The sequence below is a fragment of the Balaenoptera acutorostrata genome, chromosome 15 (assembly GCF_949987535.1).
Source record: "Balaenoptera acutorostrata chromosome 15, mBalAcu1.1, whole genome shotgun sequence".
NCBI classification, from domain to species: domain Eukaryota; kingdom Metazoa; phylum Chordata; class Mammalia; order Artiodactyla; family Balaenopteridae; genus Balaenoptera; species Balaenoptera acutorostrata.
This window is the reverse complement of record NC_080078.1, coordinates 7,861,962-7,876,458: the sequence shown is the minus strand read 5'-3', so window position 1 is coordinate 7,876,458 and position 14,497 is coordinate 7,861,962. Positions and strand designations below refer to the sequence as shown.

Here is a 14,497-nt window from a genome sequence, read left to right as displayed (position 1 = left end):
ATGGGGCCGTAAGTGCCAGACGCCCCAGGCAGCCCCTGCTCTCTCCCACGTCCCGCAAGCGCCAAGCGCTGGCCTTGCGGGGCACCAGCACCCACAGGCTGCACAGAGACGAGACCAGGCGGTGCCTCTCTCGTGCAGCCGGCAGCCAGGAGGGTGGAGGCCCGGATGATGGCGCAAGGTTGCAGAGCCCAGGCTGGGCACCAGAAACAAGGGCGCCACCGCAGATTCATGATTAAGGGGGGATGCTGCCAGGCTTGCATTTCAGAAAGATCGATCTACCATCCGGACGGAGGGGAGAGGCCAGACTGACAGTGAAAACCGGCCACAGCAGCCCATCCGCTCCGGGTCAGCTTCTCCCCCTCCAGCGTTTAGGGTCCTCCAAGACATGGCCCCTGGCATCTACTTCAGTCTCAGTGGGACTTCTGAGGCCAGCGGGTCAGCCTGAGCCAATTCCTCCTTAACGCCCTGGGCGGACCCTGCAGGCAGGGCAGTGGGAATTCTGTCTGCTCGTCAACTGCCTCCGACCTTTGCTCACACTTGCCCATCCCGGCAGTGCTGTCCCTCGGTCTCTTGGTGGATGTGAACTCCACTCTTCCTTCTAGAACCACTCACTGGGAGGCTGTGCAGGGCAGGAGCCGAGAGCACAGCTCCCCTGACTTCTCCAGGTCCACGAATCCTGGTGCCCTGGCCCCGTCCGACACCCCGCAGGCTTGGCCTGTCCACCCTGCTGGCACGAACCCCCGTTGGACGTTGGTTCCCTCCTGCACCCCTTTTGCTCCCAGTGGCTCGGAGGTGGGCCTGGGAGCATCTGGACATCCAGTCCTGGAGGGAGGGTCACTCCAGACTCTGCCAGCCCCCAACCCAGGCCTGGCCCGGAAAGTGCAGTGTCCAGGGCCAGGGTACAAAGGGAGGTATTGTACGTCTAAATATTTAAAACTTAAATGTTCAGCTAATCAACTGTTAAATAAGAGATGCTCTACACTCCTACTTTGACAAATATCCTTTAGAAGGACCAGGAAGGCCAGGTTGATTTCAGGTTGTGACCTTGCAGAGCTCTGCACTGGACCGTGATGGCCCGGGCAGAGCCAGGCCCTTGCCCTTTGAACCATCCCATGCCGCCCACTTGCTTCTGTTGGCCCTGAGGGGCTTTGTGTGTGCATGTGGACACCCACCCTGCCTGCCTGTGCTCAGTCTATACCCCCGCACCTCCAAACAGCAGCTCCTGATCTAAGAATGCTGATGTTTGTGGGGTCTGTCCTTCAGACATTCAGGGAAAGAGGCCCATGCAGACCATGGGCTGGGGGCCACTGGGGCAGCAGATTTGGGGTCCTGGGTAAGGCAGGACAATCTCAGGGCCCCCTGTCTGCCGCTGGCTCAGGGAGAACGAGATGCCTCGTGTCCTGCTTCACTAAGGGGTGGGGGCTTAGCTTGTCAGGTGGCGTTGGTCCTCGCATAGCCCCAGGAGGTGCATTGCTCCATGAATGAGGCTTTACCCCGCAAAGAGGGGGCGCTCTGGGCAGTGGGGGCGCCAGTGAGCTGGAGAAAGAAAAGGGGGCTCAACCCTCCAGGGGGTGCACTCACACCTTTGCCCGTCCCACCCTCTCCCTCCTGCATCCCTGCCCAAGGGGTTAACCCATGAGCTGCCCCCTTCCCTCCAAGCCTTTGGCGATGCTGTTCCCCCTGCCCTTTCCGGTTTAGCGACTCCCGCTGATCCCTGAAGACCCCTTTCTCCTCCAAGGCTCCGCCTCAGGCCCCGGCAGATCAGCTGCCCCCTCCATTGTTTCCATGTGGCCACGTGGCATGTCACATTGGCCAGGATTCACCACTGTCACTAGATGTGGGCCTTCCGGGGACGGGCGCCTGCAGCACCGGTGGGTCACCGCGGCCGGGCTCGGCAGCAGCTCTCAGCAGCCGTCACTAGGTGCTCTTGTTGGGTAATGGGGTGGGTGTCCCCATCTGGGGGAAGGCATTCCTTTATTAACAAACTGACGTCCCACCTGGCCCAGGCCCTCGGCGGGGGCGGCGGGGAAGAAGGTGAGCTGGGAAGACGGAAGTCAGCCAGACCCAGCCCTGCTGTGAGGGAGCTTGCGGAGTGCCAGCTCGGGACGAGGATATTCTAGGGAGACAATGTGGGGCCGGGGGCAGGGGGCACCAAGCCCGAAGCTTCCAGCCGGGAACACAGGGTCTTGCAATGGGAAGGGGGCTGCCATCAGAGCAGAGCTCCCCTGGGTCCCCTCATGTGTGGTGGGGTGGCCCCAGCAAGGGTGAGCTCCGGCAGGACACGGCCTGCAGGAAGCCCTGGGTGGCATTCAGCCAGTCCCCCACCTCGGCTGAGGGCTCAGGGGAAGGTCCGAGACGCTGGGCCCCCAAGTGGACGAAAATGTCCAGGACCCCAGGCGTGGGGCAGGAGCATGGTGGGTAGGGGTCCCTCTGCCCAGAGCCCTGAGCCCTCCCCACTTCACGCTCCGTCTAGCAGAGCTGGGCCCAGGCCCAGCCCAGATGCAGCGCTGCTGGGTAGAGGGTGGGGAGCCTCTCGGGGGCTCCCCTCGCTCTCCCAGCCCCCCCATGGGGGCTCCCGGCGGGCAGAGCCAGGCCCCCCTGCCTCAGGGCCTTGTGGTCGCCTTGGCTCCCGGGGGCTCCCGTCGGACACCCCTGGGGCTGGGCCCGGCCGAAGCTGACCCGGCACAGCCAGCCTCCCCAGCAGCCGCCGCCACAGGACACCAGAGCACAGCGGGGAGAGCACCTTTATTGTCAGAGGGTTACAGGCTTCCCGCCGCCTCCGACCGCCCCTCCGTGAAGACAGGCCTGCGGGAAGCCACGTCTTGGCTCCCACACGGCCAGCCCTGCCTCAAGGGGGGCAGGCGAGGCCTCAAGGGCAGGGAGAGGTTACCAGGGCCCAGAGGAACCAGGCCACAGCCTCCCAGGCGCACCAAGGGCGGTGGGGACGAGTCGCTCCTGCCACGAGGGGAGACGCACCTGGGGCGGTGCCAGCACCTGTGAATGTCTGAGTTTGCGGCCGTCGCTGAGACAGCGAGAGAGGAGCACCAGGGCCAGTCCAGGGCCCAGGGGACCCGCCACCGGAGAGGCCTCGAGCGCTGTGGCCTTGAGAGCTGCTCCGGGGCACCGGGGACCCTGCTGCGGAGCCTGGCTGGGACCACAGCGCCGAGGGCGGGAGCATCTCTCCCCAGCAGGGCCTGGGAATCAGGCAGCAAGCCCTCCTCCTCCTTGGGACATAGGACTTGCCGTTGTAACGCAGAAGTGGCCAACCCTGCAGCTTCCCAGAGAGCCTGGGAGAGGGCAGGGCTGCAGGGATGGCCCCTGGAGGGTGCACATTTGCATTAAATCCTCCCTCCTCCCAGCTCAGCGGTGGGAGGCCCTGGCAGGGTGGGTGGGGTCAGAGAGATTGGGATGCAGCGGTGGGCAATGCCAATTCGGTCTGAGGGTCCTTGCACCCCAACGCTCCTCTCTCACAGTCTCCAAGTCCACGTGACTATTATGGGTTTAGTCAAGGTCTCCCTGGCCTCCGAGAGCAGCTACAGGCCAAGCTGCTCCCCAACCCGTGGACCAGACCCCGAGCCCAGGGAGAGGAGTCGAGGAAGGAGGCCCAGGGCCCCTGCTGTCTCGTGCTGGGCAGGGCCCTGCCCTCCTTCCCAGCTGGAGCCTCAGGAGCCACCCGGCCCGACACCCGCCCCGAGTTTCCCTGTGAAGAGGGGAAGCCGGCAGGGTAGAGAGAACATGGGGTCAAACCCTGCACCAGCCACCCATGGTCCGGGGGCCTTGGGCAGGTGAGTTACCCTCTGCAAGCCTCCGTCCCCCATGTAAAGTCGGGGTAACAAGCCTACCTCCTAAGGGTTAAATGAGACAATGTAGGGAAGCTCCTCGGACAGGCCCAAACGATGCAGCGACCCAGTAAAAGATGAGTATTATGACTATTCTCACAGCCCACGCGGCCCACCAGACCCCGTCTCCAGCAGGGAGTGCGGGTGAGGAGGGAAGGGACCAGGGCAGGGCTCTGGCCTCTGGCCCCTGCCCCTGGAGCTGCCATCTGTCCCCAAGGCCCCCAGCCCCCAGGAGCCAGTGTCCCTGACGATCGTCCAGGCCTGGAGCCCGGTCCCACTCGGGGTGTCCTCAGGTGCCAGTGGCAGCACAGGCCCCGGGACTGGGTCTCTGGCGGAGTCGGGGCTTGTCCTGGAGCGCTGGCCTCTCACTTCCCGCCGCTGGCCCGGCCAGCGCTCCTCTGCCCAGGGTCGGGGCCAAGCAGGGCAGCCAGGGAGCCATCGGGGGGGGGGCCACCACGCTTCATCTTGAGGTTGGCTCTCAGAGTGGCGTCCTGGCCGGAGCCCCCATCAGGGGAGGCCAGGGGATCTGGAAGGAGAGCAGGAGGGTGGGCTTGTGCAGGGCCTTAGGAGCAAGCAAAGCACCTTCACTTCCAGCCCCGCCAGCAACGGAAGCTCTGTGCCCAGTGAGGACACGACAAAGCAGCAGCTGGCTTCTACTCGTCACGCATCCATTCACTTACTCATTCATTCATTCATTCATCCACTCATCCACACGCTCATTTCATTCATTCTCCCAATTGCTCATCTATTCATTCACCAATTCACTCGTTCATCCATTCTTCAACAACTGCTAACCAGGGCCGGGCTCCAGGCCCTGCAGAAGTGCCAGGGAGAGACATGGAAACCCCACCCCACAAGGGAACTGACGGCTCAGCAGAGCACGGTGGGGAGACAGGAAGGCAGCTTCAGGGAGGAAGAGATCCTGGCGCAGGTCCTGAAGCGGGAGCTGGTGCTCAGGAGGCCGAGGGACCAGCCTGAGCAAAGGTGTGGAGGCGGGAAAGGGCCTGGGGTAACCGGATGATGGCTCTGTGTCACTGGACACCAGGCTATGCTGGGGAGGGACTTGGGACCTGGATGTCGGTCACGGGCAGCAGGGAGCCCCTGAGGGTCCTTGAGCAGGGGTGGGACAGGGCCAGACTGGCAGCCAGGTGAGGGGCCGCTGGGGCAGGGAGAGCAGGCACCAGAGGCAGCAGCATGAGGGCAGCAGGGAGGCGGAGCAGAGGGCGATTCGGACTCGGCGGCCACCTGTGGGCCTGCCTCTCCCCAGGTCCTGGTCGCTACGCACCGTGGATCCCAATCATGTGCTCCAGGATGAGGACCCTCTCAGCCAGGATCTTCAGCGCCTCCCGCAGCTGCTGCACCCCCTCGCCCTGGCGGGGAGGAAGCAGCCAAGGTCAGGGCCGTCCTGCTTCGGTGTACTGTCCCAGCCCTCCCCACGCCCGCCACTTCCCTCCTGTCACCAACATCAGTACAGCAGCCATCATAAGGTGGACATCCTGGTGCCAGGGCTGGGGTTCGAATTACTATTCACAGACACGGAACTTGACGCACAGAGAGGGTAACCAGAGTCCTGTGGCCACACAGCCTGGAAATGGCCGACCGGGGCTTCACACCCAGACCTGTCTGCCTCCAGCCTGGGCTTGTCCTGCTCCCATGGCTGCCTGCTGCTTCCTCTGTGTGCCCTTCTTTCCAGAAAATACTCTGCTGTGGGCAGAGCACCTAGTACGGGCCCACAGGTTGGGGGTGCTTTGCTTCTTTCCTTCCTGGCACTGCCCACCCGAGAGATTTCCACAGTGGTCACCCGGGCGAGAAAAAGGGCAGAGCCACGGCTTCTGGAATGCCAGCAGGAGGACGCGATGATGGCATGTCTGCATTTCTGGGACCCAGCCTACACTCAGGAGAAGGACCTCGTGTGTCGAGACACGTGAATGAGCTGATTAATTGAGAAGACAGGTGACAAGGCCACTTTGAAATAAAAAGTGATGGTGGAGAGACAAGGCCCCGCCCTGGAGTCAGCAGCAAACAGGCATCTTTGGCTGGTAGAACATGACAGCTCTGTCATGACATTCAGATTAATTGAGCTTAAAACAAAAGAAAACCAAAAGCATGCTACTGAGTTACAAGAGAGAGGCCTTCCCACCATAGGCCGTGAGAAGCCGGGCTGTGGGTGGTGTCTGGGATGGGGGTGTCCCAGCAAGGAGCAGGGGGTCCAGGCCCCCTCTGTCAGGACCCGGCTAAGCCTCGGTCCCTAGGCCACAGGATGCACACCGATGAGATGGGGCGGGGGAAGTCGTGGGTATCCTGTCTCCCATCACAAGTGACCCCCGCATCCACATCTTCCTCCCACTGCCTCCTGTGCCCAGCACTGCTGCCCTGATTCCAGCCTCTTCCCCCTTCTCCAGTCCCGCAAGGACCTCTGGAAGGTCCCCTGGCCCCAGCTTCACCCCTCCAGCCCAGCCCGCCTCCCATCTCTGCAGATACCCCCACCCCTGGCTGAGAGCCTCCCTCAGCTCTCTCAGTTAAGGGACACTGTGTGCCCACCGAGCTGGCCAGCCCGCTGAGCCCTGACACTCCCACGGGACTCATTCTCAGCTTGCAAGACCTCCCCTGCTGGCCCTACTGCCTCCGCCCCCTTTATCCATCACCCTGGTCCCCAGCCTCCTCTCCTGGTCCCGGAAGGCGTGGCTCACCACAGCCATGCTGGCACTCCATCTGTGCCCCCTCCCCGTCCCATCTTGCCCTGGCCCCTGTGTGCTCCCAACCTCACTCTTTCATCGTCCTCTCCCACATCCACATGCCCACGTATCCTTCAGTCCACCACCGCGACCTTGGGCACACCCGTGTGCCAGGTGCTGTCATGGGAGAGTCCTGTCCCTGGAGAGGGACCCCACGGCTTGAAGCCTCCTTAAAAGAAAGGTCTTTTCTGCAGGTCCGTGGTTCCTCCGGCCCTCTCCGGCAGGGTCTCCCCCCAACTCAGGCCCCAGGCCGGTCACCCCATCTGTGCTACCCCATTGCAGCCAACTTCACCCTGTGCTGCAGTCGCTATTCACTCAGCTGTCTCCCCCGCTGGGCTGGGACCCCATTCACCCCGTGACTGATGCCCGGCTCAGGGCCGATGGTGGCAGTCCAGCTCTGTTGGGTACCCGCTCTCCTGCTGAGACACAGCCAAGGGGCAGGAGGGAAGCACGGGCCCAGGGGCACAGTTACCTCGGCGGTAGCTTTCTCCTCCTCTTCCCCCTTCCCGCCAGGCTCGCCCTGGGAAGAAAGTCATGCAGTCAATGATGGGTGCGGGGTGGGGCGCTTCTCCACCCTCTCCAGCTTCTCTCCCTGGGCATCCCTGCACAGCCTGGCACAGGGTTGATTTTAGGGGCTTAATTCTGTTTCTAGGGAGGGAGGAGTCAGGTTTGGAACCCCACGAGCTCAGGTGTTGGCCCTTCCAGGGATCAAGTCCCCTGCATCTCAGGCCTCTGCTTCCCTGACTCTAAAATGGGGCCAGTAACATCAGCCTCACAATAACACCTAGGTGGTCACTTACTCCTGTGTGACCTTGAGCAAGTTACTTTACCTCTCTGTGCCTCGATTTTCCCATCTCCAAAATGGAGCTAATAATAGCCTCATAGAGCTATTAGGAGGATTAAACAAATCAATCTCAATAATAAGCTTGGAGAAGGCATGGCTTTGGAGGCTAACACTCCTGGGTTTAAATCTTGGCTCTACCGTTGCCTAGCTGTGTGACCTTGGGCAAGTTGCTTAACCTCTCTGAGCCTTAGCTGCCAGTTCTGGCAAATAGGGAAAATAAAGCACTGTCTCATGGGGTCACTGTGCAGCTTAAACACTCTGTGGATGAAGAGGGTTTCCACATAGAAGATGCTCAGCAAAGATCCACCCCTTTCCCCCCCAGCCCCATGCCCCTGACATAAGACTTGGGCACGAAGGAGGTACCCACCTCCTTGGCCCTGGAGATAGGGGCTGAGACTCATGAATTCTTATTTCCAAGAGGGGAATTAGAGGTCAGCTGTCTACGTCTCTATTCCTAGAAGGTTCAGAGAAGGCAAGGGACTCTGCAGGTCACACAGCACATTAACCCAGGGGCCTGGGTTCCCTGGAAGGGACCTCAGGACTCTCATCCAAGCCTCGCAACAGGAGGCTATTTCAGTCCTTACTTCATACGCTCAGTGAGGGGGCTCCCACCTCCCAAAGTCACCCCTTCTCAACTTGGGCAGCTGGCACTGCACCCAGGTTGCCCGTTTCTCTCCCCCCGCCCCATCCTGGCTGGGCTGGATCTGGCCATGCCTGGGGAGGCTGGGGGGCTGATCTCAGCCAGGCCGCCTGGGGCAGATGCCCGCCCACCTGGTACCCTGGGCCTGCACCAGAGCCCATCGTCCTGGGGGTGGCCCATCCACACGGTCCCACACTTACAGGCGGCCCTGTCATGCCCCGCTCTCCAGCCAGGCCCTGCAGAAAATCAAACAAAGCAGATTAGGCTTTGCCTGTCCTTGACAGCCTCTCAGTCCTCCGCTGGCCCTCCCCCTGCACTGGGCTCTGGAAATCTGAAAAATGGATGGGGGGAAGAGGATGGCGTAGAGGAAACACAAAGTCCACAGCTGGGGGCCTCCCCGGTCCTGACGCCCCCGCTATTGGCCTGTGTATGACCCTGGGCCTCAGCTGAGCCCTCCATCTCCTCACCTGTGAAATGGGGCAATGCCAAGTACGGTTATCACTCAGAGAAGGGGACCGGCTGGCAAAGCACACATCCCCCCAGCACGTGAGAGAGGGGCCCTCAGAGAACGAGTGACAGCAATGGTGATCGTGAGGGTGTCTGTGTGGACACCCCGTCAGAGCTGATGCCCAGCCGGAAGGCTCCCCGGGGCCCAGACCTGTGCATCCAGCCGTCCTCCAGCACCTTCACCCGGCCAGCCAGGAGGCGCTCCCCCTCGACTTCTCCAATGTGGAACTCCTGGTTCCCCCCCAGACCCGCCCCCACCCTGCAGTCTCTCCTCTCAGAAACGGCTCCGCAGTCCCGCGGCTGCTCCCACACACACCTTGGAGTTAACCTTCCCTTTCCCTCCCTCACCAAATTTATTCCATCAGCCAGACCTGTCAGGTTCACTTTCTAAGTATGTCTGTTCACTTTGCCATTTCCTCTGTGCTGCTGTGGCCTCCTCCCTGGTCTCCCTGCTCCCCCGCCGCCTCCCCCGCCTTCCATCCCTCCCGCAATAGCCAGAGGGGCCTTGGAAAGCTGTAAATCAGGTCACGGACTCTCCCTCCCTGAACCTCGATGAGTCCCCTTTCCACTGTGACCCAAATCCACACATCAGCCCTGCAGGTAAGGCCCTGCCCAATTCCCCCCCTCATCTCACCCCACACTCTCCTCCGCTCAGTATGCGCCCCGCGTTTCCCTGCTTCAAGACCTCTGCACCTGCTCTCCCCTCTACCTGGAACGCTCCTGGCATCTCTGCAGGACTGCTCCTTCCCGTTCCTTGGGTCTCAGTCAGAATGTCCCCTCCTCCTATCTGTCACCCCCTCCTGTCACCATAGGTCCTTTCCCAGTTACTCTCTATCACGTCTGCCTCCTGCACTAGACTATCGGCTACCGGAGGGCAGGGATCCCCACTTCCTTGTTCTTGTGCCCAGTACAGTGTCTGATGCAATTGAGGCCTCAGGACATACGTAGTTAATGAATAGCATTCATTAAGGGTCTCTGAAGAGCCTGGTATTCTCCACCTGTTTTCCCCATTATTTCTCACAATGAACCTACCCAGAAGGGATTTTTATCCTCATTTCACAGTTGGAGAAACTGAGACCCAGGGGTTCAGGGACTTGTTCAGGGTCACCCAGCTGGAAATTGGCAGAACCAGGCTTCAAACCCAGGGCTGTCCGTCCCACTCAGGAGAAAGTCGGGACCACGTGGTCCCCTGTTATTGTCCCTTCTCGCTCTTCTTTGACCCCTGTCTAGGAGACATCCCTCCCCACAAACCGCCAATTCTCAGAGGCTTCGACTCCTTGGCAAGGATGGAGACGGAGACTGGGTCATCAGACTGGCCCCACCATCCACAATGAAGCCACGGTCCAGCCCATCTGGCGGCCATTCTGACATTGTCAATACTGGGACAATGGAGAATTGGAACCCAGCTCCATCCCTGCAGTGTAGGGGGCTGGGTGGGCCCTGGCAGTGGGTCCTGGAAAGGGGCTCTTTAACACCTGTTCAGTGGGGCCCTGGGGAGCCAGGGACAGGCCAGGCACTGCCTGGTGCCCCTGGCATCCCAGCCCTGGCTACAGACCCTCAGGTTTAAGGAAGGACCACTGCAAAGAGGAAAGGGGCCAAGATGCTACCAGCCTGAAGACGCCCCATGCTGATGCCCACTCACACCGTCTCGAGCGGGGCTGGACGAGCAGCTCTGACTTGGTCCCCTTGAACCTCCTTGGAATCTTGCAGGTCCTGGGTCCCCACAAGGCTGCTGTGGGCACGGTCTCCACAGCCACCCAAGGCAGCCCCGCCCGCAAGGGCCTGGAAGACCCTAAAAATCAACCAGCCGGCAGGATCAACCACCCCAAAGCACCCACTGCATTCTTGGCACTCTGCTGTCCTGCTGTGTGACTCTGGCAGGTGACAGAGTCTCTCTGAGCCTCCACTGCCCCATCGCTGCTGGGATAGAATGATGGGATCCCTTCGCACCGCTGACCTGCCCTGTCGCTGTGCGCTTGGGCCACTGGAGGAGCCCCACTGCCCCCAGCCCTTTCCGTGAGAGCATCTGTCGGCCTTTCACACGCCCTCCTCCCCCTCTTCCTGCCCTTTTGTCGGGGCTGAGCAGGCCCAGCCTGAAGGGAGGAGGGAGCCCCCAGCACCGGAGAACCAGGAGAGACCGCGTTGCTGGCACAGGGCTCCTGGCGTGTGGAGCTCGGCCAGACGCCCCCTGCCAACCTCCTACAGTTCCCGGGGCCTCTCCGACCCTCACCGCAGTCCCGTCACTGTCACTGTCATTCTCTCTCGCCCGCCCCCACCCCTTCTCTCTGGGGCCTGTGGCTGGGAGCCTGAGGGGCCAGGAGGGTGCTCTGGGGGGCCCCGACCCCTGGCTAACTTGGCCACCCCACCTGACTCAGGAGCAGATCAGGTCTGAGGGCCTCCTGCCCCCCCTGCAGCCACCCCCCACCCCCAGGCCCCGCCCGCCGGCCTGGTCTGTACCACATCCGCCCTGGCTCTGCCCTACGCCGTGCACCCCACTGGCCCTTCTCCTCCACGCCACATCCTCCTGGTGTGAAAACACACGGGGGACGACAGAGAGAGATCAGGAGCCGTGGGGCACTGGTTCTTTGACGTCTAGAACATGTGCTCTAGGGGGCTGGCCTGTGGCCCCGGGCTCCGGTTGTGTCCTCGGCTGGCGTGGCTGGTGCCCTCCCTGTGTCTGGGGAATATTTGTCAAATGACTAAAGGGATGAATGAATGTGTGGGACTCCTGAGGTCCCAGCACCCACAGGGCCAAGGCCCGGATCCACCTCCCTTGCAGTGGGAGGGGGGGCACCTCTCAGCCACTCCACCAGACCCGGGCCTGAGTTCCAGGGACCTCAGAGCCCTCGGTCTGGACGAGGCCCAGGGGAGGGGCTGCAGGAAGCTCCATGCAGACATCCCCAGACGCCACCCTTGCTGCCTCTACGTGCCGGACGCCCCCCTCCTCCATGTGACCTCCCCCCGGGCCCCTGCAGCACAAGGCACGTCCCCCTGGCAATTTATTTCTCTTTCACTCCCTGTGACAATCCACCAGGGAGGCCCTGTACACCCCGTCTTAGCAGCTGAGGAAGCCAGAGCCCAGAGAGGCTGCCTTTCTGCCGAAGGTCACACAGCTGGGAGGCAGAGCAAGCTGGGGTTCCGGGCCGCACAGTCAGGCATCAGAGTGCCCCCCTCACAGGCAATTCTCCTTGAGGAGGGGCCACGGGCTGGGGTGGACCTTCTGTGATCCTGGCCCAGCTCCACCACACCCTCCGGACGACCTCGGGTGGCACCTGAGTCTCAGCTCACTTATGAACCGGGAACCATGTTAGCACCTCCTTGGCATAGGCAGAGTGGGCAGCAAAGGGTCGCTGCTGCTAACAAAACCAGGACCCCACACCTGCCTTCCCCTGGGGCCCGCCTGGACCCAGGTGGGGACCGGCCAGGTGGGCTGGCTCCTTCCTGAGCAACTGTGCTGGTAAGACGCCTGGCTCCTCCTTCCCTGGGGAGACAATGCCCCCTCCCTTGCCAGAAATGGGAAAGACCTTACCTGGGATCCTGGTGCACCTGGGGGTCCAGGGGGACCGTGTGGTCCAGGGGGACCTGCCGGCAGAGTCACAGATGGTCACCTGGGGCCAGAGAAGCCCGCTGCCCCCATCAGCTCCGGAGAGGACCTTCCCACCCTCCCACCCCAGCCCCTGCCCTGGGTCTGTCTCCATGGGCAGCAAAGGAAGGTGCGGTGAACGAATGGTGGGGGAGGGGGGCACCTGCTCCCTTGGTCTCCCCTGCCAACCGCCAGAGTGGAGAGCCCACCTCCACCCACTCTCCCTGCAGCCCTGACACCACAACCAGAGCCCCATCCATGGGGCCACCCCGCAGCTCCTCCCCAGCCGGCTAGTCCCCCGGCAAATCTCGAGTCTCTCCCTCCTCGGGACCTCAGACTTGACCCCTCTGAGGCCATCCTTCTTGCCTGGGTTACGACAACTGCTGCCTGACCATCTGCCCTCCACGCAGCCTCCCAGAGTGACCTTTCAAATAGGTCCCTCTCAGCCCAGCCTCCTCCACCTTCATCAGTCAGATACCCCCTTCTGGAAAGTTCCTCTGCATCCGTGCCTTTGCCCATGCTGTTGCTTCCTCCTGGAGCTTCTCCAACCCCTCCACACCCCAGCAAACTCTTTGCTACTAGTCTCAGGCTAAGCATCACCTCCTCCAGGAAGTCTTCCAGGAAACTACCCCGCCTCTTTTCTAGGCAAAGCCCTGACACAGACCAGCCGCTACCTCTGGCCACTGTCGGTTTGCATGCCTGCCCCCCCATGGGCCAGGGAGTGCCCAGAGGGTCAGGCCAGGCCTGATGGGTACAGCGCAGGGAGTGGTGTTCCTGACTGAACTTCCCGAATGCTTGGAAGAGGGAGGCCTCCGTCCCCAGTGGCCGGCACAGGTCTGTGCCTCTTGGGCTGCTAGGCTGTACCAGTGTGCCCCCGGCATGCTTAGGGAGGACCCGCAGGAAAGTGTACCCCTGGTGGGGTGACGATCTGGACTCAGTCTAGCTAAAAGACAAACACCCTCCCAGCTCGCTCCCAAATACCACCTTTTAAATGGGGCCACCCTGGCCCAGCTGCTTGCCCAGCCCTGCTTTCTCAGACCCTAGGGGATTCACTGATAGTATTTGGGTACTGTTTGCCTTCTCCACTAGAACGTAAGTACCATGAGGACGGGAATCTTTGTTTTGTTTATTTAAGTATCCCAGGAGCTTAGAACACTGCCCAGCTGAACAGTGCTTGGTGAGTATTTCCTGAATTCATGAGAGAGTGAATGAATGACAGAGAATGAGTGCCCGGGTCTGGAGCCCTAATCAAGAGGTGCCCCACCCGCCGGCCCCCAGGGCCTCCGTTGCTCGTTCATTCACAGGTAGAACCTGTCAGAGGAGACTTCCACACACCTGGGTGCCAGCCCCGCCCCACACTCCCCTCCTCCCCCAGCGAGGGTCCCATCCCATCCTCTCCACACACTCCCCTCCTCCCCCAGTGAGGGTCCCATCCCGTCCCCTCCCCACACTCCCCTCCTCCCCCAGCGAGGGCCCCATCCCGTCCCCTCCCCACACTCCCCTCCTCCCCCAGCGAGGGCCCCATCCCATCCCCTCCCCACACTCCCCTCCTCCCCCAGCGAGGGTCCCATCCCATGCCCTCCCCCAGGGCCCTGCTCTCTGCCTGCAGGCCCAGGGCCTCCCGTAGCTTCTGGGCACCTGCCCCGCCAGCTCCCTGGGTCTCCCGCGTGGCCCTCACACCGCCGGTGCGGACCCTGCCTCCCCATACCCAGAGAATCCCTGCTCTGGCTCACACGAGGGCAGCCTGGGGCTGCATCATGTGGGTGTCAGGGCTTGTTCTGGCAGAAACACTGTGGCCAGTCCCAGGGGAGCTGCCGCCCGGGAACAAGAGGCCCCATCTCAAGCCACTGCTGGCTGGAGCAGACCCAGTGCCCTGCCAAGGCCGTGACCCCCAACTGGCCCCCTCAAGGCCCCTTGGTCCAGGCCAAGCCCAGGAGGGGTTACCAGTGGAGACCAGCCTGTGCTGTGGCCCTCTGTGCTCACCTGGAGGGCCGGGGGGGCCCCGGGGCCCTGGGACGCCCGCCAGCACCGTGTCCACGGCGGCAGAGGCCAGCTGCGCGTCTGCATCTGCGGGAAGGGCAGAGCGGCCCGTGACGTGGGGGGCAGGGCCGGCGGGGCTGGGGGGCTAGAGCTGAGATCCCCCGGAGCCGGGACGGGCATGCCCGGCCCCATTGGGCCTCACTGCAGCCCTGGTGAGCAGTTGCCATTGCTCCCACGACTCAGAGGAGCACACAGAGGCCAAGTCAGAGGGCAGGGGAAGCCCCGTGCGCTCCATTTAAAGCACAAACTCCTTCCTGAACACTCCAGGCCCTTGACTCTGGCCCCACCTTGCTTACCACCCAGGCTGGA

The 14,497-nt window shown here is 62.2% G+C and overlaps 1 protein-coding gene across 2 annotated transcripts in view; it reads right to left on the bottom strand.

Annotated features, from left to right (window-relative positions):
• Window positions 1-2,768: 2,768 nt before the first annotated feature.
• COL26A1 (collagen type XXVI alpha 1 chain) overlaps window positions 2,769-14,497 on the bottom strand; it is a 168,064-nt gene continuing 156,335 nt past the window's right edge. For both annotated transcript variants that reach the window (XM_057529031.1, XM_057529033.1), the window contains exons 8-13: window positions 14,132-14,215; window positions 12,095-12,147; window positions 8,259-8,294; window positions 7,047-7,094; window positions 5,125-5,209; window positions 2,769-4,365 (exon numbers count right to left, since the gene is read on the bottom strand). In XM_057529031.1, coding sequence (XP_057385014.1) covers window positions 4,205-4,365; window positions 5,125-5,209; window positions 7,047-7,094; window positions 8,259-8,294; window positions 12,095-12,147; window positions 14,132-14,215 — 467 coding nt within the window. In that variant the 3' untranslated portion in view covers window positions 2,769-4,204. The remainder of the gene's footprint in view (window positions 4,366-5,124; window positions 5,210-7,046; window positions 7,095-8,258; window positions 8,295-12,094; window positions 12,148-14,131; window positions 14,216-14,497) is intronic.